Consider the following 25,252-nt stretch of genomic DNA (forward strand, 5'->3'; position numbering starts at 1 on the left):
CCTCTTGGCCGGCCGGGCGGGGGCAGGGGCGGGGGCGGGGGCGCAGCTGGAGCCCATCTCCACCTCCCCGTCGGACACAGAGGCAGCGGCGTGCCCCAGCGAGGACGCCAGGGCCGACGGGCCAGGGAAGGACTCGGCCGAGACGGGCGAGCTGGAGTTGGCCGGCCTCCCCGGACGGTCCGGGCTGTGGGAAGGGGCGCAGGGCGAGCCGGGCATCCCGTGGCCCCAGGGCAGACCCTCCGTGAACCTCGGCCCCTCGTCGGCGCCGCGCACCCTGTACGAGACGGGGGCGGCCCTGTTGGTCCTCTTCACCAGGAACCCTCGAGGCATCTCGGCTCCGCTGGCTCCTTGACTACCGTGTCCTGTCAAGCGGAGAGAGAGAGAGAGAGAGAGAGAGAGAGAGTGAACTCCCCCAACACACACAAGCAAGCTCCGTGATCCTAAAGGCTGCGCAGGAGATGGAAGAGAGAGTGTGCACTACCAGGCAGCAGTCTCCCCCCTACTTGGAACTGATCAGTGGCAGTGTTAGTCCGGGCTATTTAAAGGCTACACAAACCCATTGTCTGGTCCATCTCAAGCAGATGGCTTGGGATGAGGAACCAATCACACAAAGAGCGTAATCTGATCCAAGGCGGACTGCCGAGTCTCCCAGGGGGCACCAGATGTACCTGTTCTGGCGCGTGTTTGCTCCCCATTATGTAAATGGCGATGAGGGTGCCACACGTCCAGCCTGCTCCTTTTGTCCCGCTCCTATTCATGACACACGTGCCAGGGCTTTGTCCACATTCAATAGAGGCAGGGAAATAAAGAGAGAGAGAGAGAGCGAGCGAGAAGGGGCCTCTTCTTAAGGGGGGGGGGGGCATAGAGAGAGGTCCCACTCTTTCTCTCTCTCTCTCTCTCTCTAGAGAGACAGAGAGCTCTAAGCGTGCTTTACCCATATCGGCAAACTCCTTTTGTTCGCAGCAGATCAGACTTGAGACCCGGGGCCGTCTGAATCGCACAAAAGCCGAGAGCAGGGAAGAGAGAGAGAGAGGGGGAGAGGGGGAGAGAGAGAGAGAGAGGGAGAGAGAGAGGGAGAGAGAAAGTGCGCGCCAGCGAGGGGGAGAGAAGCGAAATAAAGTGATAAGAAGGGTCTCGACCCGAAAAGGCCCCGTTCCTTGTCTCCAGAGGTGCCGCCTGTCCTGCTGGGTTACCCCAGCTTTTTTTTGCATCCCCCTGTTCTCTAAACGAAGTGAGGGATGGGGAAGACTAAGAAGAGCGAAGTTGACCAAGAAAAGAAAGAGAGAGACAATGAGGCCAGACGCAAAATTAAAAGCTGGAGCGGCTCGGCAGGGCAGGCGCCACCTCTGGAGAAAAAGGGGCAGGTGACGCTTCGGCTGGAGGCCCCTCTTCAGACCGAGAGTCGGGTGGGAGAGGGAAACGGGAGATATAGACAGACGGTGAACGTAGAGAGATGGAGAAAACCAATGAATGAAAGAAATGCAAAAACAGTAACGATGGTAAAGGAAACAGGCCACCATTGTTAGCTGTGGTATTTATTCACAAAATGCTGGAGTAACTCAGCAGGTCAGGCAGCATCTCGGGAGAGAAGGAAGGGGTGACGTTTCGGGTCAAGACCCTTCTTCAGACTGAGAGTCGGGTGGGCTAGGTGAAATCGAGTTACAGTCAGATGAAGGGTCTCGACCCGAAACCTCAGCCATTCCTTTTCTCCAGTGATGCTGCCTGTCCTGCTGAGTTACTCCAGCATTTTGTGTCCATGTACAGACAATGAGAGTTCTGTATAAACGCACAGGTTAGCACGAGTGGAAAATCTAACCTCTTCAGTGCCTGCAACGTAAAACAGCCTCATGACCAATGCACAAATTTCATTGAGGTATCACAGCTGTACAATCAGCAGTTCCTGTCAAAACCACATTGTCCAACCACATCAATGTATGGTTCTTACCTCTGTACCACAGAGGTACTAAAAGGAGAGCAAAATCGACGGAGAACGAGAGAGAGAGAAAGGGAAGCAGACTGACAAAGCGAATGAGGAATTAAAGATCAACACAAAATGCTGGAGTTACTCAGCGGGTCAGGCAGCATCTCTGGATAGAAGGAATGGGTGACATTTCGGTTCGAGTTCCTTCTCGAGAAAGATGCTGCGTGTCCCGCTGAGTCTGAAGAAAGGTCTCAACCCGAAACGTCACCCCTTTTTTCCCTCCATAGATGTTGCCTGTCCAGTCTTTCCCTCCAGATATGGAGTTACTCCAGCCTTTTCTGTCTATCTTCGGTTTAAACCAGCATCCGCAGTTCCTTCCTACACCTGCAGTTCCTGCCTACACATTAAAGATCAACAAGCCGATGGAGTAAGGGAGAGAGTGAGAGACAGGATGCGCAGGAAGGAACCGCAGAAGCTGGTGTACACCGAAGACACACACAAAAAGCTGGAGTAACTCAGCAGGACAGGCAGCATCTCTCTCTGGAGAGGAGGAATGGGTGACGTTTCTGGTCGAGACCCTTCTTCAGACTAGTCAGGGGAAAGTTAAAGAACAATGAATGAAAGACGTGCAACAAAAGTAACGATGATAAAGGAAACTGGCCACTGTTGGCTGTTTGTTGGGTGAGAAGGAGAAGCTGGTTCTTTCATCTGCACCGAGGGTTGCCAACTGTTCCCTATTAGCCGGGACATCCCGTATTTTGGGCTAAATTAGTTTATCCCGTACGGGACCGCCCTTGTCCCGTATTAGTAGGGCTGCCAACTTCCTCCTGAATGAGGGACAAAGGGTGACGTCATCGCCCCGCGCCCCACGTGACCTCACCCAGTTAGCGGCCACGTGCTCCCACTCCACCAATGGTGGACGGGAGCACGTGGCCCCTGGCTGGGTGAGGTCACGTGGGGCGCGGGGCGGTGACATCACCCTGTCCTGTATTTGGGAGTGAGGAAGTTGGCAACCCTATCTGCACCCCTCTCTTTCTCTCCGGTCAATATTTACCCCAATATTTAAACACCAAAAAGGTGCTCCAGGAAATATTGCAAGGCTCTCTGTGGGAACTTGCAGTGCAATCTGCAGACCACAGTGAACACACTTAAGAGCATGATTGACACCCAGAAATGTCTGACTAGATCCATGCTGCCTGATAAGTACACATCCAGACCCCATAAAATCTTGCCCCTCTCTCTTATTTACCTAAACGTACCGAATACTGAAAGGCCTGGATAGAGTGGATGTGGAGAGGATGTTTCCATTAGTGGGAGAGTCTAGGACCAGAGGGCACAGCCTCAAAATTAAAGGACGTTCCTTTAGGAAGGAGATGAGGAGGAATTTCTTTAGCCAGAGAGTGGTAAATAAAACAGGAAATCGGCCATTTACGCATCCCCCATTGCAGGGAATTTAAGTCATGGGTGAAATGTGGGGTAGACACAAAAAGCTGGAGTAACTCAGCGGCTCAGGTAGCATCTCTGGAGAGAAGGATCGAACAGGTGACGTTTCAGACTGAAGAAGGGTCTCGACCCGAAACGTCACCCGTTCCTTTTCTTCCAGAGATGCTGCTGAAGAGGCATTTTATAGAAACATATAAAATTCAGAATTTTCTAGAAACATAAAATTCTAAAGCCCTTGGACAGGCCAGATGCAGGAAAAAAATGTTCCCCATGTTGGGGGAGTCCAGAACCAGGGGGGTCACAGTTTAAGAATAAGCGGTCGGCCATTTAGGACTGATGAGGAAAAACGTTTTCACCCAGAGAGTTGTGAATCTGTGGAATTCTCTGCCTCAGAAGGCAGTGGAGGCCAATTCTATGAATGCATTCAAGAGAGAGCTGGATAGAGCTCTTAAGGATAGCGGAGTCAGGGAGAGAAGGCAGGAACGGGGTATTGATTGAGAATGATCAGCCACGATCACATTGAATGGCGGTGCTGGCTCGAAGGGCCGAATGGCCTCCTCCTGCACTTATTGTCTATTGTATCCGCTGTACCACTCTCTGGCTAAAGAAATTCCTCCTCATCTCCTTCCTAAAGGAACGTCCTTTAATTTTGAGGCTGTGCCCTCTGGTCCTAGACTCTCCCACTAGTGGAAACATCCTCTCCACATCCACTCTATCCAGGTCTTTCAGTATTCGGTACATTTAGGTAAATAAGAGAGAGGGGGAGAGGCAGTGGGGCCAATTCACTGGATATTTTCAATAGTGAGTTAGATTTAGCTCTTAGGGCCAACGGAATCAAGTGGTGTGGAGAGAAAGCAGGAACGGGGTACTGATTGTGGATGATCAGCCACGATCACATTGAATGGCGGTCGGTGCTGGCTCGAAGGGCCGAATGACCTCCTCCTGCACCTTATTTTCTATGTTTCTACGACCCGCTGAGTTACTCCAGCTTTTTGTGGTTGAAACCACAGCGTCTGCAGTTCCTTCGTACACATGAAATGTGGGGGTGGTCGTTGAAGTGTTGACAAGCCCCTCGCCTCGCCTCGCCGGGACTAAAGGAGAGACGATTAAATGGAGTGCCGCTTTAATGCACAACACAGGCACACAAAAACAGGAGTCTGCGCGGCACACGACCCTATTCATTCCCCCCCCCCCACCCCCCCCCCTCCCCCTGTGTGTTTTGGCTGATTTGCATCTGGCTGGAGGCCTTATGATGGTCTGTTCTGAAAAAAAAACCCTTATCCGCCCCTTCCCGAGGGATTAATTCGTGTGGCGAAGGACCCAACAGACACACATCCGTCCCCAGCTCTCTCTCTCTCGCATTACCATAAAGCTGCTCGTCTTATTAACCCCTGCTGCAGGGCTGAAAGAACAAGCTTCATCAATCAATGATGAATGGGCATCGCGTCCATCACTTCTCTTTCCCCCCTCCTCCCCCTCCCTTCCTCTCTCTCTCTCTCTCTCTCTCTCTCTCTCTCTCTCTCTCTCTCTCTCTCTCTCTCTCTCTCCACTGTCCTTTTATTCCTGCCTCTTCCTCTCACCCCCTGTCTCTCTCTCCCCAACTCCCCTCCCTCTCCCCCTCTCCCTTCTTCCCATTCACTCTCCTTATCGTTCCCTTTCTCTCTTTCTCTCTCCCCTCTCTCCCTTCCCTCTCTCCTCCCTTCCTCCCCTCCCTGTCCCCCTCACTCTCCCCTCCCTCCCTTTCTGTCTCTCCCTTCCTCTCCCTTTCTTTTAACTCCCCCTCCCTCTCTCCCGTCCTTCTCTCCCCACTTCCCTTTCCCCCCTCCTTCCCTCCCCACTTCCCTTTCCCCTTCCACTCTCCCATCCCTTTCACCCCTTCCCTCTCCCTTACTCTTTCATCCTCTCTCCTTCCCCTCCGCCCCTCCATTCCTCTGCCCCCCCTACTCTCCCCCCTCCCTCTCGCCCCACCTCCCTCTCTCCCTTCCATCCTCTCCCCCTCCCTCTCCTTCCCCTCTCCATTTCTCTCTTCTCCCCTTCCCCTCCCTCTCCTTCCTCTCTCCCCCTCCTTCCTCTCTCCCCCTTTCCTCTCCCCTTCTCCCAGTCTTTTTCCTCCTCTCCCTCCCCTCCCTCTCCCTCTCCCCTATAACTTGGCACACCAGGGCGGGCAGTGACAAGGAGAGGCAATGATTTGCTGTCCAGAGTGGGGTTTATGGGGCTTCTGCAGAATGAACTAGCATTTCTGTCATGCCTTTCACAAGACCAGGACAAATTACAGCCGGCGAAGTAAATTTATATGTGATGTGATCATTGTCGTGCCAACCAGCCTGCGTATAACCTGGCTCCCCAAACACCGATATGATAAATCACCTGCAAACCTCTTCCACTGATAAATTGTCAGCCGCATGGCCTCGGAGAGAACTCTTGCTCTCTGACATTTTGTTTTACATCGATTTGAGAAAGGACTGATGGGTTTAACAGCCAAGAAAACCGGTGGCGGCACGGTGGCGCAGCGTTAGATCTGCCTCACAGCATCAGAGACCCGGATTCGATCCTGACTAGGGGTGTTTGTCTGTACAGAGTTTGTACCTTCTCCCCTGCGTGGGTTTTCTCAGGGATCTCCGGTTTCCTCCCACACTCCAAAGCGTACAGGTTTGTAGGTTAATTGACATTGGTAATGTAAAAAAATTGTCCCAAATGGGTGTAGGATAGTATTAATAGAAACATAGAAAGTAGGCCATTGGGCCCTTCAAGCCAGCACCGCCATTCAATATGATCATGGCTGATCATCCAACTCAGTATCCTGTACCTGCCTTCTCTCCATACCCCCTGACCCCTTTAGCCACAAGGGCCACATCTAACTCCCCCTTAAATATAGCCAATGAACTGGCCTCAACTACCTTCTGTGGCAGAGAATTCCACAGATTCACCATTCTCTGCGTGAAAAAAAACGTTCTCACCTCGGTCCTAAAAGACTTCCCCCTTATCCTTAAACTGTGACCCCTTGTTCTGGACTTCCCCAACATCGGGAACAATCTTCCTGCATCTAGCCTGTCCAACCCCTTAAGAATTTTGTAAGTGTGCGGTTGTAATTGTAATTGTAATTGTAATTGCACATTGTAATAATGTGCGGGTATCGCTGGTCGGCACGGACCCGGTGGGCCGAAGGGCCTCTTTCCGCACTGTATCTCTAAACTAAACTAATTGGCTTTGATGTAAATGTAAAACATTGCCCCTGGTGTGTTTAGATTAGTGTTAAAGTGCTGGGATCGCTGGTCCGTGCGGACTCGGTGGGCTGAAGGGCCTGTTTCCGCGCTGTATCTCTAAAAAACGATATCTGGTACAGAAGAGTAGTTCCTCAGAATTGGCGCTGGGAGGATTGGGATGGATTGCACAGGACTTCAAACCCTTTAAGTCGCACCCCGGCCGCTCCCTCTTCTCCCCTCTCCCATCGGGCAAAATGTACAGAAGTGTAACAACGCACACCTCCAGATTCAGGGACAGTTTCTTCCCAGCTGTTATTAGGCAACTGAACCATCCTACCACAACCAGAGAGCAGTCTTGAACTACTAACTACCTCATTAGAGGACCTCAAACTATCTTTGATCGAACTTTAATGGCTTTACCTTGCACTAAACGCTATTCACGTTATTCCCTGTATCATGTATCCGAACATTGTAAATTGCTCGATTGTAATCGTGCATTGTCTTTCCGCTGACTGGTTAGCACGCAACAAAAGCTTTTCACTGTACCTCGGTACACGTGACAACAAACGAAACAAAACTAAGTTTCACAGAGGCAATGGAATAAGACGTTACCCACTAACTTGGTCTTGAGAGGAGATAGAGGTGAGAGAAGTGAAAGAGCAGAGGAGTTTAGTTTAGTTTAGTTTAGGGATACAGCGCGGAAACAGGCCCTTTGGCCCACCGAGTCCGTGTTGACCCGCACACGATCGTTATCCGACACACACTAGGGACAATTTACATTTATACCAAGCCAATTAACCTACAAACCTGCACGTATTTGGAGTGTGGGAGGAAACTGAAGATCTCGGAGAAAACCCACGCAGGTCACGGGGAGAACGTGCAAACTCCATACAGACAGCACCCGTAGTCGGGAGCTTGGGGAAAAAAGCTTCTATTGATTAAGGAGACTTCTAATCAATTTCCCCGTTTGTTGTCCCTCATGACTCAAACCACAAATCAGTCCAAATCGACCTCCCCGACCATGCATGTTACCAGCACAAGGTGGCTTTTATTAAAGATATTAGTGTCATAGAGTGATACAGTGTGGAAACAGGTCCTTCGGCCCATCTTGCCCACACCGGCCAACATGTCCCAGCTACACTAGTCCCACCTGCCTGCGTTTGACCCATATCCCTCCAAACCTGTCCTATCCATGTACCCGTCTAACTCTTTCTCAAATGTTGGGATAGTCCCAGCCTCAACTACCTCCTCTGGCAGCTCGTTCCATACACCCGCCACCCTCTGTGTGGAAAAAGTTACCCCTCGGGTTCCTATTAAATCTTTTCCCCTTCACCTTAAACCTGTGTCCTCTGGTCCTCAATTCACCTACCCTGGGCAAGAGACTCTACCCGGTCTATTCCTCTCATGATTTTATACACGATTGATGAGAGATTTTGCTGCTTTGAGATAAAACACGGGGGTAAATTATTGATTAACGTACCGTGCGAGGATGGGCCTTGCAATATGTAAGCCTGCCTGCATTGTGTAGGCGTGCTGCAATGGTGTGAGATTCAATTGACCAACGCTTGGAGGGGACTGAATAGAATGAAAGGAATATATGACAAGGAAGCGAGAAACAGCAAAAATATTCAAGATAAGCTGTCAAAGGTACCGTGACATAATTGCCTTTCCACTGTCTGGTTAGCACGCAGCAAAAGCTCCCCTAAAGCTCAAGGTGTGAAATCGCACACCTCTAGATTCAGGGACAGTTTCTTCCCAGGACTTCCCAGACAGTTTTGTTTCCCAGCTGTTATCAGACAAATGAATCATCCTACCACAGAGAACCAGAGAGCAGTGCTGAACTGCGTGTCGGAAGGCAGACACAAAAAGCCCGAGTAACCCAGTGGGACGGGCAGCATCCCTGGAGAGAAGGAATGGGCGACGTTTCGGGTCGAGACCCTTCTTCCGTGTGGGAAGGAACTGCAGATGCTGGTTTAAAACCGGAGATAGACACAAAATGCTGGTGTAACTCAGCTGAACAGGCAGCATCTCTGGAGAGAAGGAATGGGCGACGTTTCGGGTCGAGACCCTTCTTCAAACTCAAGTTCTGTTGAGTTACTCCAGCATTGAGTTACTCCAGCATTTTGCATTCAAGGGAGAGCTAGATAGAGCTCTTAAGGATAGCGGAGTCAGGGGGTATGGGGAGAAGGCAGGAATGGGGTACTGATTGAGAATGATCAGCCATGATCACATTGAATGGCGGTGCTGGCTCGAAGGGCCGAATGGCCTACTCCTGCACCTAATGTCTATTGTCTATCTAGTCCTGAACTACTATCTACCTCATTGATGACCCTCGGACTATCCTTGATCGGACTTTGCTGGCTTTACCTAGTCGTAAATGTCATTCCCTTATCATGTATCTACACACTGTAAACGGCTCGATTGTAATCACGAATAGTCTTTCCGCTGATAGACACAATGTGCTGGAGTAGCTCAGCGGGACGGGCAGCATCTCTGGAGAGAAGGAATGGGTGATGTTTCGGGACGAATCCCTGCTTCAGACTGGATAGCACGCGACGAAAGCTTTCCACTGTACCTTGGGACACGTGACGATAAACGAACAATGTAAAAATCGCCCCTAGTGTGTGCAGGATAGTGTCGATGAGCGGGGGTCGCCGGTCGGCGCGGACCCGGTCGGCCGAAGGGCCCGTGCCCACGCCCTGTCTCCAAAGCTCAAACGAAATAAAGGAGAGGAGCGGAGAGTACGATGAAAAGTGAGTGCGAAGGAGGAAAGGCAAGTGAAAGGGGAGCAAGGAAAAATGTTCCCAATGTTGGACGAGTCCACAACCAGGGGCCACACACACACACAGTCTAAGAATAAAGGGGAGGCCATTTAAAACTGAGGTGAGAAAAACAAAAATTCACCCAGAGAGTTGTGAATTTGTGGAATTCTCCACCACAGAGGGCAGTGGAGGCCAAATCACTGGATGAATTTAAAAGAGAGTTAGATAGTGCTCGAGGGGCTAGCGGAATCGAGGGACATGGGGAGAAGGCAGGCACGGGGCACTGATTGTGGATGATCAGCCATGACCACAATGAATGGCGGTGCTGGCTCGAAGGGCCTTCCTGCACCTATTTTCTACGTATCTGTTCGCATTAACTTACAGCTGCCAGCTCTGCACACAGCTCAGGGGCGAGTTTGGAGATGGAAGAATTGGCTGCTCAGTACAGCAAACCAGGAGTATGTGTGTACCTTGGGGCTGCAGAGGCTAAGGGCAGTGGGGGGGGGGGGGGGGGGGGGGGATGCAGGCAGTGAGCAGAGTGGAGGCTTTGAAACTCTTTCCACCTTGGCCAGAACACTGACAGCGATAGAAAATTAAAGGAGATGGAGGCAGGGGGGTTATTTGAGGAATGCGGTGAGCGGGCGGTCATTAGTTCAGTTTAGTTTGGAGATCCAGCGTGGCAACAGGCCTTTCCTTTTCTCCAGAGATGCCGCCTGTCCCGCTGAGTTACCTCAGCCATTTTGTGCCCATCTTCAAGGTACTGCAGATGCCGGTTCACAAATAAAAAAAGGCACAAAGTTGCTGGATGGAGTAACTCAGCGGGTCAGGCTTCACCTATGGAGAACATGGATAGGTAACGTTTCGGAAGGGTCCCAACCTGAAATGTCACTTATTGGCGCTCTGGGCCATTCGAATGCCCAGGAGCAAAGAAGACTGCAAAAGGTTGTGAACACTGCCCAATCCATCTCGGGTACTGACCTCCCCACCATCGAAGGGATTTACCAGAGTCGCTGCCTCAAAAAAGGCAGCCAGCATCATCAGAGACCCACACCACCCTGCCATTTCTCCCCTGCCATCGGGAAGAAGGTACAGGAGCCTGAAAACTCTCCTGTCCAGTTTCAGCAACAGCTTCCTCCCTACAGCCATCAGGCTATGAAACCATTAAGCCATTATTTTTTCCCATTTATTGTATAGTTTACAGTGTATGATATTTACATGTGTAGGAAGGAGCTGCAGATGCTGGTTTAAACTGAAGATAGACACAAAATGCTCAGCGGGACAGGCAGCATCTCTGGAGAGAAGGAATGGGTGACGTTTCAGGGTCGAGACCCTTCATCTTCTGTTGTGCTGCTGCAGGTAAGAATTTCATTGTTCTATCTGGGACATATGGCAGTAAAACACTCTTCGAAGGTGTTTATTCACAAAATGCTGGAGTAACTCAGCAGGTCAGGCAGCATCTCAGGAGAGAAGGAATGGGTGACGTTTCGGGTCGAGACCCTTCTTCAGACTGAAGAAGGGTCTTGACCCGAAACGTCACCCATTCCTTCTCTCCCGAGATGCTGCCTGACCTGCTGAGTTACTCCAGCATTTTGTGAATAAATACCTTCGATTTGTACCAGCATCTGCAGTTATCATCTTATAGTAAAACATTCTTAACTCTTGACTCCCTGCCGAAAAGCTACCGTTGAGTTACTGCAGCACTTGGTGTCTTTCTTTATATCCCGCCATGGCCTTTTCATCTCCCCCTTCTCTGCAACTTTCACCAGCTCGAGCATAGAACAACAGGCCCTTTGGCCCACAATGTCTTTGCTGACCACGATACCAAACTGAACCATCTTCTTCCTTTCCTTGCCTGTTCATGTGCCTGTCTAAATGCCTATTAAATGTTGCTATTCTATCCATACAAACATACAAAATAGGTGCAGGAGGAGGCCATTCAACCCTTCGAGCCAGCACCGCCATTCAATATGATCAAGGCTGATCATCCAGAATCTGTACCGCGTTCCTGCTTTATAGACAATAGACAATAGGTGTAGGAGGAGGCCATTTGGCCCTTCGAACCAGCACCGCCATTCAATGTGATCATGGCTGATCATTCTCAATCAGTACCCCATTCCTGCCTTCTCCCCATACCCCCTGACTCCGCTATCCTTAAGAGCTCTATCCAGCTCTCTCTTGAATGCATTCAGAGAATTGGCCTCCACTGCCTTCTGAGGCAGAGAATTCCACAGATTCACAACTCTCTGACTGAAAAAGTTTTTCCTCAACTCAGTTCTAAATGGCCTACCCCTTATTCTTAAACTGTGGCCCCTTGTTCTGGACTCCCCCAACATTGGGAACATGTTTCCTGCCTCTAACGTGTCCAACCCCTTTAATAATCTTATTCCTTTCCGATAAGATCTCCTCTCATCCTTCTAAATTCCAGTGTATACAAGCCTAGTCGCTCCAGTCTTTCAACATATGACAGTCCCGCCATTCCGGGAATTAACCTAGTAAACCTACGCTGCACGCCCTCAATAGCAAGAATATCCTTCCTCAAATTTGGAGACCAAAACTGCACACAGTACTCCAGGTGCGGTCTCACTAGGGCCCTGTACAACTGCAGAAGGACCTCTTTGCTCCTATACTCAACTCCTCTTGTTATGAAGGCCAACATTCCATTGGCTTTCTTCACTGCCTGCTGTACCTGCATGCTTCTCCCCGTATCCCTTGACTCCGTTAGCCCTTAGAGCTATTTGACTTCCACATCTGCCTCCATCTTGAGAAAAATGATCTGACTGTCTACCCTATCTAGTGTAAGAAAATAACTGCAGATGCTGGTACAAATCGAAGGTATTTATTTCACAAAATGCTGGAGTAACTCAGCGGGTCAGGCAGCATCTCAGGAGAGAAGGAATGGGTGACGTTTCGGGTCGAGACCCTTCTTCAGACTTCAGTCTACCCTATCGAGGTCCTTCGTAATTTTATATACTTCCATCAGGTCTCCCCGCAACCTCCAGCCTTCCAGGGAAAACTTTCCAACTCTGCCCAACCTCTCCCTGTAGCTAATACCCCATAATCCAGGCAACATGACATCTAATACAGGGCCGAAACGTCACCCATTCCTTCTCTCCAGAGATGCTGCCTGTCCCGCCGAGCTACTCCAGCCTTTTTGCGTCTGTCTTCGGCAGTGTGTGACAGTCAGCTATTTGACCTATGCTGTATCACTGGAGTCAGGGATTTGGTTGAGAGTTCTCATGATTGGGTGTTGTGTCTGTTCAGGAAAATGAGTAGTTTATGCATGGACTTCTCGGGTTTAGTTTAGTTTAGTATAGTTTGGAGATACAGCGCGGAAACAGGCCCTTTCGGTCCACCGGGTCCGCGCCGCCCAGCGATCCCCGCACACTAACACCATCCTACACCCACTAGGGACAATTTTTACATTTACCAAGCCAATTTAACCCACAAACCTGTACGTCTTTGGAGTGTGGGAGGAAACCGAAGATCTCGGAGAAAACTCACGGGGAGAACGTACAAACTCCATACAGACAGCGCCCTTGGTCGGGATGGAACCCGGGTCTCCGGCGCTGCATTTGCTGTAAGGCGGCAACTCTACCGCCGCGCCACCGTGACCGCCCACGGGTGTTTTAATCGGGAAATTAAAGTAATTTGGTCAGGTGATGAGGGACACCAGAATGAGAACATTGCTAAGCTCTCACTCAAACATTTGTTAGTTCCCATCCTAAATAGATTTAGATTTAGAGATTTAGAGATACAGCGCGGAAACAGGCCCTTCGGCCCACCGGGTCCGCGCCGCCCAGCGATCCCCGCACACTAACACTATCCTACACACACTAGGGACAATTTTTACATTTACCAAGCCAATTAACCTACATACCTGTACGTCTTTGGAGTGTGGGAGGAAACTGAAGATCTCGGAGAAAACCCACGCAGGTCACGGGGAGAACGTGCAAACTCCGTACAGACAGCGCCCGTAGTCGGGATCGAATCCGGGTCTCCGGCGCTGCATTTGCTGTAAGGCAGCAACTCTACCGCCGCGCCACCGTGACCGCCCAAGGGCGTTTTAATCGGGAAATTAAAGTAATTTGGTCAGGTGATGAGGGACACCAGAATGAGAACATAGCTAAGCTCTCACTCAAACATTTGTGAGTTCCCATCCTAAATAGATTATAGAGTCATCGGCCCAACATGTCCTAGCTACACTAGTCCCACCTGCCTGCATTTGGCTCATATCCCTCTAAACCTGTCGTATCCATGTACCTGTTTAATCGTTTCTTAAACGTTGGGATAGTCCCAGCCTCAACTACCTCCTCTGGCAGCTCGTTCCATACACCCGCCAACCTTTGTGTGAAGAAGTTACCCCTCAGATTCCTATTAAATCTTTTCCCCCTTCACCGTAAACCTATGTCCACTGGTTCTCGATTCTCCGATTCTGGGCAAGAGACTCTGTGCATCTATTCGATCTGTTCCTCCCATGATTTTATACACCTCTGCATCCCCCTGCACTCCAAGGAATAGAGCCCCAGCCTGCTCAACCTCTCCCTCTAGCTCAGACCCTCGAGACATCTGTGCATCTACCAACATCCTCATAAATCTTCTCTGTACCCTGTACCCTTTCCCTCTCAGTGGGAAATCTGGTATCAAGAGAGGTAATTGGTTGTCAGCTAAATGGAGCCTCCCTCTGCTCTTTCATGGTGGAAGTCAAATGCCCCTGGCCATTATTTCAAAAATTCATCGAGTCACAGAGCATAGAATCAGGGCCTTCAGCACATCACGTCCATCCAAGCACATAATTACAGTGTGTAGAGAGGAACTGCAGATGGACACAGAATGCTGGAGTAACTCAGCGGGACAGGCAGCATCTCTGGAGGGAAGCAATGTTGACGTTTCGGTTCGAGACTCTTCTTCAGACTTGACCTGAAACGTCAGCCATTTCTTCTCTCCAGAGATGCTGCCTGTCCCGCTGAGTTACTCCATCATTTTGTGTGTATCTTTGGATAGGTTAGGTGAGTGGGCAAATGCATGGCAGATGCAGTATAATGTGGATAAATGTGAGGTTATCCACTTTGGTGGCAAGAACAGGAAAGCAGACTATTACCTGAATGGTGGCCGATTAGGAGAAGGGGAGATGCAATGAGACCTGGGTGTCGTGGTGCACCAGTCATTGAAAGTAGGCATGCAGGTGCAGCAGGCAGTGAAGAAAGCGAATGGTATGTTAGCATTCATAGCGAGGGGATTTGAGTATAGGAGCAGGGAGGTTCTGCTGCAGTTGTACAGGGCATTGGTGAGACCACACCTGGAGTTTTGCGTACAGTTTTGGTCTCCTAATCTGAGGAAAGACATTCTTGCCATAGAGGGAGTACAGAGAAGGTTCACCAGATTGATTCCTGGGATGGCAGGACTTTCATATGAAGAAAGACTGGATAGACTCGGCTTGTACTCGCTGGAATTTAGAAGATTGAGGGGGGATCTTAAAGAAACGTACAAAATTCTTAAGGGGTTGGACAGGCTAGATGCAGGAAGATTGTTCCCGATGTTGGGGAAGTCCAGAACAAGGGGTCACAGTTTAAGGGTAAGGGGGAAGTCTTTTAGGACCGAGATGAGAAAGTTTTTTTTCACACAGAGAGTGGTGAATCTGTGGAATTCTCTGCCACAGAAGGTAGTTGAGGCCAGTTCATTGGCTATATTTAAGAGGGAGTTAGATGTGGCCCTTGTGGCTAAAGGGATCAGGGGGTATGGAGAGAAGGCAGGAACGGGATACTGAGTTGGATGATCAGCCATGATCATATTGAATGGCGGTGCGTACAGGCTCGAAGGGCCGAATGGCCTACTCCTGCACCTATTTTCTATGTTTCTATGTTTCTAAACCAGCATGTGCAGTTCCTTCCTGCACAGTAATCCTGCTTTGTTGCCCCACATCTCCACAATCTCCCACCCACCTGCACTCCAGGGGCAGTTAATGTCCCAATCCACACATCTTCGGGATGTGTGAGGAAACTGGAGCCTGTGGCAGAAGCCCACACAGGCGGTCGGTCACAGGCAGGACGTGCAAATTCCCTCCTGTCAGCACTGGAGGCCGGGATCAAATTAGGATCAAATCACTGACACTGTGAGACGGCAGCTGTCCTGCACTTGCAACCCAAGAAGTTCAGGGGATTCTCCTCCTCGTCTCATATTTAGCCCTCAAACAACTCCGAAACGGACGGTTTACATTTCATTCCGACGTTGCTGTTTTGGTTTAGCTTAGAGGTACAGCGCGGAAACACGCCCTGCGGCCCACTGAGTCCGCGCCGACCAGCGATCCCCGTAGACTAACACAACCCTACACACACACACACACTAGGGGTGATTTCCAATTGCGTCAAGCCAATTAGCCTACAAGACCTGTACGTCTTTGGATGGTCACCTGCGCCGTGCAGATGGCTGTACTGACGAGAGCTCCGAGTCAACTCAGCAAACCTGTGAGGATTTACTTTATACTACGTGCTCTTTTTGCACATACTGTACTATCACATTTCAGTCTGAAGAAGGGTCTCGACCCAAAACGTCACCCATTCCTTCTCTCCTGAGATGCTGCCTGACCTGCTGAGTTACTCCAGCATTTTGTGAATAAACACCTTCGATTTAATAGACAATAGACAATAGGTGCAGGAGGAGGCCATTCGGCCCTTCGAGCCAGCACCGCCATTCAATGTGATCATGGCTGATCATTCTCAATCAGTACCCCGTTCCTGCCTTCTCCCCACACCCCCTGACTCCGCTATCCTTAAGAGCTCTATCTAGCTCTCTCTTGAATGTATTCAGAGAATTGGCCTCCACTGCCCTCTGAGGCAGAGAATTCCACAGATTCACAACTCTCTGACTGAAAAAGTTTTTCCTCATCTCCGTTCTAAATGGCCTACCCCTTATTCTTAAACTGTGGCCCCTGGTTCTGGACTCCCCCAACATTGGGAACATGTTTCCTGCCTCTAATGTGTCCAACCCCTTAATAATCTTATACATTTCGATAAGATCCCCTCTCATCCTTGATTTGTACCAGCATCTGCAGTTATTTTCTTATACTGTACTATCACATGCTCAGTATGATCGACAGATTATTTAAATATTGTCTTTTTACCTTATTAATGTCATTTTTATCTTACTTATCCTTGGAATATTACTGCTGAGGTGACCCGTTGTCTTGGCAAATACATTTCATTGTATCGTTGACCCTGTGCCAACCTGCGCATGACAAATAAAATTATTATTGTTATGATGATGGGGGAAAGCCGGAGAAAACCCATGTAGGTCACGGGGAGAACGTACAAACTCCGTATGGACCGGAGAAAACCCACGTAGGTCACAGCGAGATCGAACAAACTCCGTACAGACAGCACCACTAGTCAGGATGGTACCCGGGTCTCAGGCGCTGTGAGGTGTTGCGATATTGTAGGGACTACTTTATTGTATCACAAGGACTACTTTGTTTGCCTGTGTAGTTTTGTGTATATACGGTAATGATGTGATTAGGTGGTCACTCTGGATCCAGGTGGCCTTGGAACAAACAGCCTGGAGTTAAGCTCCACCATGATAACATTTTAAACATGTGTACTCGTGGTCCGTCCAGAGTCTCGACAAAGGTACAACAGGTACCGGACCACGAAGTACAAAATGGTGGCAGCGGCAGCAGCAACTCTACCGCTGCGCCCAGTTTGTGGGAAGCCCAGCTTGCCATGTGGAAATTGCAACACAGCAACCCTAGCTCTGAAGAAGGGTCTTGACCCGAAACGTCATCCATTCCTTCTCTCCTGAGATGCTGCCTGACCTGCTGAGTTACTCCAGCATTTTGTGAATAAACACTAGCTATAAAGCACTTTGGGACATTTTGAGGTTATGACTGGTACTATAGAAGACAAGTCTTTCTTAATTTGAGTTGTGAATCTGTGGAATTCTCTGCCTCAGAAGGCAGTGGAGGCCAATTCTCTAAATACATTCAAGAGAAAGCTAGATCGAGCTCTTAAGGATAGCGGAGTCAGGGGGTATGGGGAGAAGGCAGGAACGGGGTACTGATTGAGAATGATCAGCCATGATCACATTGAATGGCGGTGCTGGCTCGAAGGGCCGAATGGCCTTCTCCTGCACCTATTTTCTATTGTCTATTGTCTATTGATATAATCCCTGATCTCCAACGAAGGTGCAAAGATTTTCCATTGGCAGTTACCGATGTTGACCACAGGCGCCATCTTGTGGGCAAAGCTACAAAATGGTCTCAGAGGAGATCGGAACGCCTTGAGAAATGTTCACACCAGAACAGGCCCCGTTATTCAAGGCAAGGCACTGCACTGGCAACGGCAGTCAGTTCAAATGTGATCTGGTGATAATGACCTGGAAAGCCATAGATTATCAGTTATTAAGTGAACCAAGGGGGGTGGAGTCAGTGCAGGAAAGTGGTGCTGAACCAACCTGCTTGAATCGATCAATCAAGGACGATTCTCACCCCGGTCACTCCCTCTTCTCCCCTCTCCCATCGGGCAAGAGGTACAGAAGTGTGAAAACGCACAGCTCCAGATTCAGGGACAGTTTCGTCCCAGCTGTTATCAGGCGACTGAACCATCCTACCACAACCAGAGAGCAGTCCTAAGCTACTATCGTGACTTATTCTAGACCCTCGGACTATGATCGGATTTTACTGGCTTTATCTTGCACTAAATGTTATTTATGTTATTCCCTACATCATTGTGGATGGCTCGATTGTAATCATGTATTGTCTTTCTGCTGAGTGCTTTCTAGCGCACAACTAAACTAAAACTAAGAAGGGTCTGAAGAAGGGTCTCGACCCGAAACATCACCCATTCCTTCTCTCCTGAGATGCTGCCTGACCCGCTGAGTTACTCCAGCATTTTGTGAATAAATACCTTCGATTTGTACCAGCATCTGCAGTTATCTTCTTATAAAACTAAAGAGCTTTCTCTGTGGTTCGTGGAACTGGGGAGTAGCTCTCAAGTAGCCAGGTCGAATAACTTCGGTGTTTTGTAGGTGGTGTGGACTGCAGATATCAAGCCTCATTAGTTTAGTTTAGAGATACTGTGCGGAAACAGGCCCTTCGGCCCACCAAGTCCAACGATCCCCACAGACTAGCACTATCCTACACACACTAGGGACAATTTACAATTTTACCAACCCAATTAACCTACAAACCTGCACGCCTTTGGGATGTGGGAGAAAACCGGAGCAGAACCGAGGAAAACCCGCGCAGATCACGGGGAGAACGTACAGACTCCGTACAGACAGCGCCCGTAGTCAGGATCGAACCTGGGTCTCCGGCGCTGTGAGGCAGCAACTCTACCGCTGCGCCACCGTGCCGCCCATTGTATTCATGTGTAGTCCTTCCGCTGACTGGCCAACACGCAACAAAGGCTTTTCATTAGACCTCGGTACAAGTGACAATAAAGTAAACTCAAACTCAATTGTAGAGCACGAATGAGGGTCCAAATGGCCTCGCCCTGTTTTTGTTTCACAGACTGCAACACCTCAAATGCACCTTAGACTGCAACACCTCAAAAGCACCGTCTTGTGCAGCGCCTGACTTGGCCACGTGTGAAATCTTAGGCAGACCACACCTTATCCTTGAGCGGCACGGTGGCGCAGCGGTAGAGTTGCTGCCTTACAGCGGCGGGGGCCCGGGTTCGATCCTGACTGCGGGCGCTGTCTGTACGGAGTTTGCTATTGAGGGCGTGCAGCGTAGGTTCACTAGGTTAATTCCCGGAATGGCGGGACTGTCATATGTTGAAAGACTGGAGCGACTGGGCTTGTATACACTGGAATTTAGAAGGATGAGAGGAGATCTTATCGAAACGTATAAGATTATTAAGGGGTTGGACACGTTAGAGGCAGGAAACATGTTCCCAATGTTGGGGGAGTCCAGAACCAGGGGCCACAGTTTAAGAATAAGGGGTAGGCCATTTAGAACGGAGATGAGGAAAAACCTTTTCAGTCAGAGAGTTGTGAATCTGTGGAATTCTCTGCCTCAGAAGGCAGTGGAGGCCAATTCTCTGAATGCATTCAAGAGAGAGCTAGATAGAGCTCTTAAGGATAGCGGAGTCAGGGGGTATGGGGAGAAGGCAGGAACGGGGTACTGATTGAGAATGATCAGCCATGATCACATTGAATGGCGGTGCGTAGAGGCTCGAAGGGCCGAATGGCCTCCTCCTGCACCTATTGTCTATTGTTCACCCCTTGACCTGCGTGGGTTTTCTCCGGGTGCTCCGGTTTCCTCCCACACTCCAAAGACGCGCGGGCTTGTCGGCTAATTGGCTTCGGTGAGAATTGTAAATCGTCCCTGGTGTGCGTCGGATGATGCTAGTGTGGGGGGGGGGGGCTGGGAATTGCTGGTCGGCGCGGACTCGCTGTTTCCGCGCTGTGTCTCTAAACTAAACTAAACGATGGCCAGGTTGGAAACGCTAAACTGATGTGGTGGACCTCTTTCTGGGCCCTGTCCTCTGCAGGCACGGAGCCATGAGGGAACGCCAACACCCACCCACTCCACCAGCCTTATCAACCCTCACAATCAATAGGTGCGACAATATCCTCCCTCTGCCTCTGCCTTCCCCAGCTCTAGATACATGCACAACCTCTGGGCATCCACTGAGTCCTGTACCCCTGTGGATAAAATAATAGGAAAGATATTGTCAAGCTTGAAAGGGTTCAGATAAGATTTACGAGGATGTTGCCAGGTCTAGAGGGTGTGAGCTACAGGGAGAGGTTGAGCAGGCTGGGTCTCTATTCCCTGGAGCGCAGGAGGATGAGGGGAGATCTTATAGAGATTTATACAAAATCATGAGAGGAATAGATCGGGTACAACGAGATCTGGGTGTCCTAGTGCATCAGTCACTGAAAGGAAGCATGCAGGTACAGCAGGCAGCGAAGAAAGCCAATGGAATGTTGGCCTTCATAACAAGAGGAGTTGAGTACAGGAGCAAAGAGGTCCTTCTGCAGTTGTACAGGGCCCTGGTGAGACCGCACCTGGAGTACTGTGTGCAGTTTGGTCTCCAAATTTGAGGAAGGATATTCTTGCTATTGAGGGCGTGCAGCGTAGGTTTACTAGGTTAATTCCCGGAATGATGGGACTGTCATATGTTGAAAGACTGGAGCGACTAGGCTTGTATACACTGGAATTTAGAAGGATGAGAGGAGATCTTATCGAAACGTATAAGATTATTAAGGGGTTGGACACGTTAGAGGCAGGAAACATGTTCCCAATGTTGGGGGAGTCCAGAACCAGGGGCCACAGTTTAAGAATAAGGGGTAGGCCATTTAGAACGGAGATGAGGAAAAACCTTTTCAGTCAGAGAGTTGTGAATCTGTGGAATTCTCTGCCTCAGAGGGCAGTGGAGGCCAATTCTCTGAATGCATTCAAGAGAGAGCTAGTTAGAGCTCTTAAGGATAGCGGAGTCAGGGGGTATGGGGAGAAGGCAGGAACAGGGTACTGATTGAGAATGATCAGCCATGATCACATTGAATGGCGGTGCTGGCTCGACGGGCCGAATGGCCTCCTCCTGCACCTATTGTCTATTGTCTATTGGTAGATGCACAGAGTCTCTTGCCCAGAGTAAGGGAATCGAGGACCAGATTCATAGGTTCAAGGTGAAGGGGGAAAGATTTAATAGGAATCTGAGGGGTAACTTTTTCACACAGAGGGTGGTGGGTGTATGGAACGAGCTGCCAGAGGAGGTAGTTGAGACTGGGACTATCCCAACGTTTAAGAAACAGTTGGACAGGTACATGGATAGGACGGGTTTTGAGGGATATGGACCAAGTGCAGGCAAGTGGGACCAGGGTAGCTGGGAAGAAGGGTTCTGAAGAAGGGTCTCGACCCGAAACGTCACCCATTCCTTCTCTCCCGAGATGCTGCCTGACCTGCTGAGTTACTCCAGCATTTTGTGAATAAATAGCTGGGACCATTGTTGGCCGGTGTGGGCGCGTTGGGCCGAAGGGCCTGGTTCCACACTGTATCACTCTGTGACTCTATGACTCTAAAAGAAAACAGCAAGATATTATAAAGAAAGCAAGTTGAAAACGTTCTTTATTTGAAGACGTTCCATTTTGACTTTGGAACGATATCACATAAAAAGGAAAACTCGAAGGGTGGGGGGGGGGGGGCAGTTTCCTAAACCTGTTGTCGTGCAGAACCAATGAGAGGAGCAGAGAAGGACCCACCTTCCTCCAACTCCTCGTGCCATGCTCTGCCTGGCGAAGAAGATTGGCAAGCAACTGGTATCTCCGTTTACGCGCACCATCGTAAAACCCATACCTTCTGGAACGTCACGAAACCCAATCCGCACCAGACTAACGACGAAAACCAACATGGACGCTCAATGTACCCGGAAGGATCTGCAGATGCTGGTTCGAATCGAAGATAGACACAGAAGGCTGGAGTAACTCAGCAGGTCGGGCAGCATATCGGGAGAGAAGAAATGGGTGACGTTTCGGGTCGAGACCCTTCTTCAGATGGATACGGGAAACGAGAGATACAGACAACGATGTAGAGAGATGAAGAACAATGAATGAAAGATATGCAGAAAAGTGACGATGACGAAGGAAACAGGCCATGGTTAGCATTATTCACAAAATGCTGGAGTAACTCAGCGGGTCAGGCAGCATCTCGGGAGAGAAGGAATGGGTGACGTTTCGGGTCGAGACCCTTCTTCAGACTGATGGGGTCAAGATGTGGCCGTAGAGTAGGAGGGCAGGAGAAATCACAGAGGGGGAGCAAAGAGAGAGCATGTTGCTAAACTCTCGTCGAAGGGAGGAGGAGAACTTCTTCAAGGTGGACATACCTTGAGGAGAAATCGCAGTGGAGCAACAGGTAGTATAAGAAGATAACTGCAGAGGCAGGAAACATGTTCCCAATGTTGGGGGGGAGTCCAGATCAAGGGGCCACACAGTTTAAGAATAAGGGGTCGACCATTTAGAACGGAGATGAGGAAAAACTTTTTCCGTCAGAGAGTTGTGAATCTGTGGAATTCTCTGCCTCAGAAGGCAGTGGAGGCCAATTCTCTGAATGCATTCAAGAGAGAGCTAGATAGAGCTCTTAAGGATAGCGGAGTCAGGGGGTATGGGGAGAAGGCAGGAACGGGGTACTGATTGAGAATGATCAGCCATGATCACATTGAATGGCGGTGCTGGCTCGAAGGGCCGAATGGCCTCCTCCTGCACCTATTGTCTATTGTCCATTGAAGCTGTCAATTTGCAACTTTAAAATATCCATTGACTTGGCCTCCACAGCCTTCTGTGGCAATGAATTCCACAGATTCACCAACCCCCGGCAAAAGAGGTTCATCCTCAACTCCTTTCTAAAGGGACATCCTTTTATTCTGATGCTATGGCCTCTGATCCTAGAGTCTCCCACTAGTGCAAACACCCTCTCCACATCTACTCTGTCCGGGCTTTTCACCTTTCTGTAAAGTTCAGTGAGGTCCCTGGGATGGCAGGACTTTCATATGAAGAAAGACTGGATAAACTCAGCTTGTACTCGCTGGAATTTAGAAGACTGAGGTCATGCCGCCTGACCTGCTGAGTTACTCCAGCATTTTGTGAATAAATACCTTCCATTTGTACCAGCATCTATGGTTAGCCGTTTGTTGGGTGAGAACGAGAAACTGGTGCGACCTGGGTGGGAGAGAGAGAGGGAATGCCGGGGCTACCTGAAGTTAGAGAGATCAATGTCATACCGCTGGGCTGAAAGTTGGCCAACCGCACTGGCCCTGACTGGTTGCAACCAGGTTTCCCCAGGGGTAGTTCGAGAATCAATCTTTATAATCATTCAATATCATATCAGTCAATTAAATGATATAGCTGCCAAGGAATTAAATTCATCGATCACGTTCATTGAGCCAGGAAGCCATTGTGCCACGTAGGGAATGTTCTGGCATTTACTCCACTTTAACTCCATCCTCTTCTGCTAAATGCCCTTGAAACACCCACAAACAGACTTGTTTGAGGGATTAAAATAGGGATCCCTCGAGGGAGAGTCCAGGACTAGAGGGCGCAGCCTCAGAATTAAAGGACGTTCCTTTCGGCAGGAGATGAGGAGGAATTTCTTCAGTCAGAGGGTGGTGAATCTGAGGAATTTTTTCACTGTAACTTTGTCTGCACCATTCGGCCCATCAAGTCTACTCCGTCATTCAGTCATGGCTGATCTATCTCTCCCTCCTAACCCCAATTTCCTGCCTTCTCCCCATAACCCTTGACACCCGCACTAATCAAGAATCCATCTATCTCTGCCTTTAAAATATCCACTGACTTGGCCTCCACGGCCTTCTGCGGCAAAGAATTCCACAGATTCACCGCCCTCTGACTAAAGAAATTCCTCCTCATCTCCTTCCTAAAAGAACGTCCTTTAATTCTGAGGCTGTGCCCTCTGGTCCTAGACTCTCCCACTAGTGGAAACATCCTCTCCACATCCACTCTATCCAGGCCTTTCACCATTCTGTACGTTTCAATGAGGTCCCCCCTCATTCTTCTAAACTCCAGCGAGTACAGGCCCAGTGCTGACAAATGCTCTGACATAGGTTTACGGTGAAGGGGAAAAGATTTAATAGGAATCTGAGGGGTAACATTTTCATAAAGAGTGTATGAAACAAGCGGGTGTGTGGAACAAGCTGCCAGAGGAGGTAGTTGAGGCTGGGACCATCCCAACGCTTAAGAAACAGTTAGACAGATACATGGATAGGACAGGTTTGGAGAGATATGGGCCAAACGCAGGTAGCTGGGACACCATGTTGGCCGGTGTGGGCAAGTTGGGCCGAAGGGCCTGTTTCCACGCTGTATCACTCTGTGACTCTAAATCTAATTTTGGCTACGTTGAGCCAAGACTCGGAGTCCAGAACAAGGGGCCACACAGTTTAAGAGTAAGGGGTAGGCCATTTAGAACTGAGATGAGGAAAAACTTTTTCAGTCAGAGAGTTGTGAATCTGTGGAATTCTCTGCCTCAGAAGGCAGTGGCGACCAATTCTCTGAATGCATTCAAGAGAGAGCTGGATAGAGCTCTTAAGGATAGCGGAGTCAGGGGCTATGGGGAGAAGGCAGGAACGGGGTACTGATTGAGAATGATCAGCCATGATCACATTGAATGGCGGTGCTGGCTCGAAGGGCCGAATGGCCTCCTCCTGCACCTATTGTCTATAGTCTATTGGCTACATTTAAGTGGATGCTGTGAGGAACACGAGGTGGACAGGTGATGAAGGTGGCAGGAGGTGGCTAGTGCAGGCTATCGACAAGGACGTGGCACAACTGGGACAAAATAATCATAAGCACTGTTAAAATCCAAAACAGGATGAAAATGGCAAAGTGCAGCAATTAAAATCTTTGGAAAACGCATTGCAGCGCGATGCAACCAGGAGCATTTCCACCAGATGTGTTGCAGGGGGCGAAAAGAAAAGGTGAAAACATTTCAACCGTGTGGCACGCGTAGCACGGTGGCGCAGCGGTAAAGACCCGGGTGCGATCCTGACCGCGGGTACTTGTCCGTAAGGAGTTTGTACGTCACTCGCGTGGGCTTTTCCTCCGGGTGCTCCGGTTTCCCCCCACGCTCCAAAGACGCGCGTGCTTTGTCGCAGGCGAATCGGCTTCGGCAGAGCTGCACGTTGGCCCCGGCACAGTGCGAGTGCGTGGGGATCGGCGGCCGGCGCGGACCCGGCGGGCCTGTTTCCGCACCGTGTCCCTCAGCCGGACCAAGCAGAGCGTCAGTTTTTCGAACAGTCTCCTTCCCCCAGAACAAGGCGAATTGGCGGCAGTCAGCGGCCGGCAATCTTTCCACGCCGTCGGGGCAAAGGCCGCAGCCTGGCAGAAAGTGAGCAGCACGCCCCCCTCCCTCCCTCCAACACCCCTCCCCTAATTCTGCAGGTCGGGAGCCTTGGAGTTGCCGTTGTGGATAAGTAGCTCGG

At 49.9% G+C, this 25,252-nt stretch overlaps 1 protein-coding gene across 1 annotated transcript in view; it reads right to left on the minus strand.

The window, feature by feature from the left end:
- Positions 1-256: 256 nt before the first annotated feature.
- Positions 257-25,252, minus strand: part of LOC144609630 (signal-induced proliferation-associated protein 1-like) — an 84,165-nt gene continuing 59,169 nt past the window's right edge. Inside the window, 1 exon segment of the mRNA XM_078428129.1 lies at positions 257-362. Coding sequence (XP_078284255.1) covers positions 309-362 — 54 coding nt within the window. The 3' untranslated portion in view covers positions 257-308.

Source organism: Rhinoraja longicauda, chromosome 34, assembly GCF_053455715.1.
Source record: "Rhinoraja longicauda isolate Sanriku21f chromosome 34, sRhiLon1.1, whole genome shotgun sequence".
Lineage (NCBI taxonomy): Eukaryota > Metazoa > Chordata > Chondrichthyes > Rajiformes > Arhynchobatidae > Rhinoraja > Rhinoraja longicauda.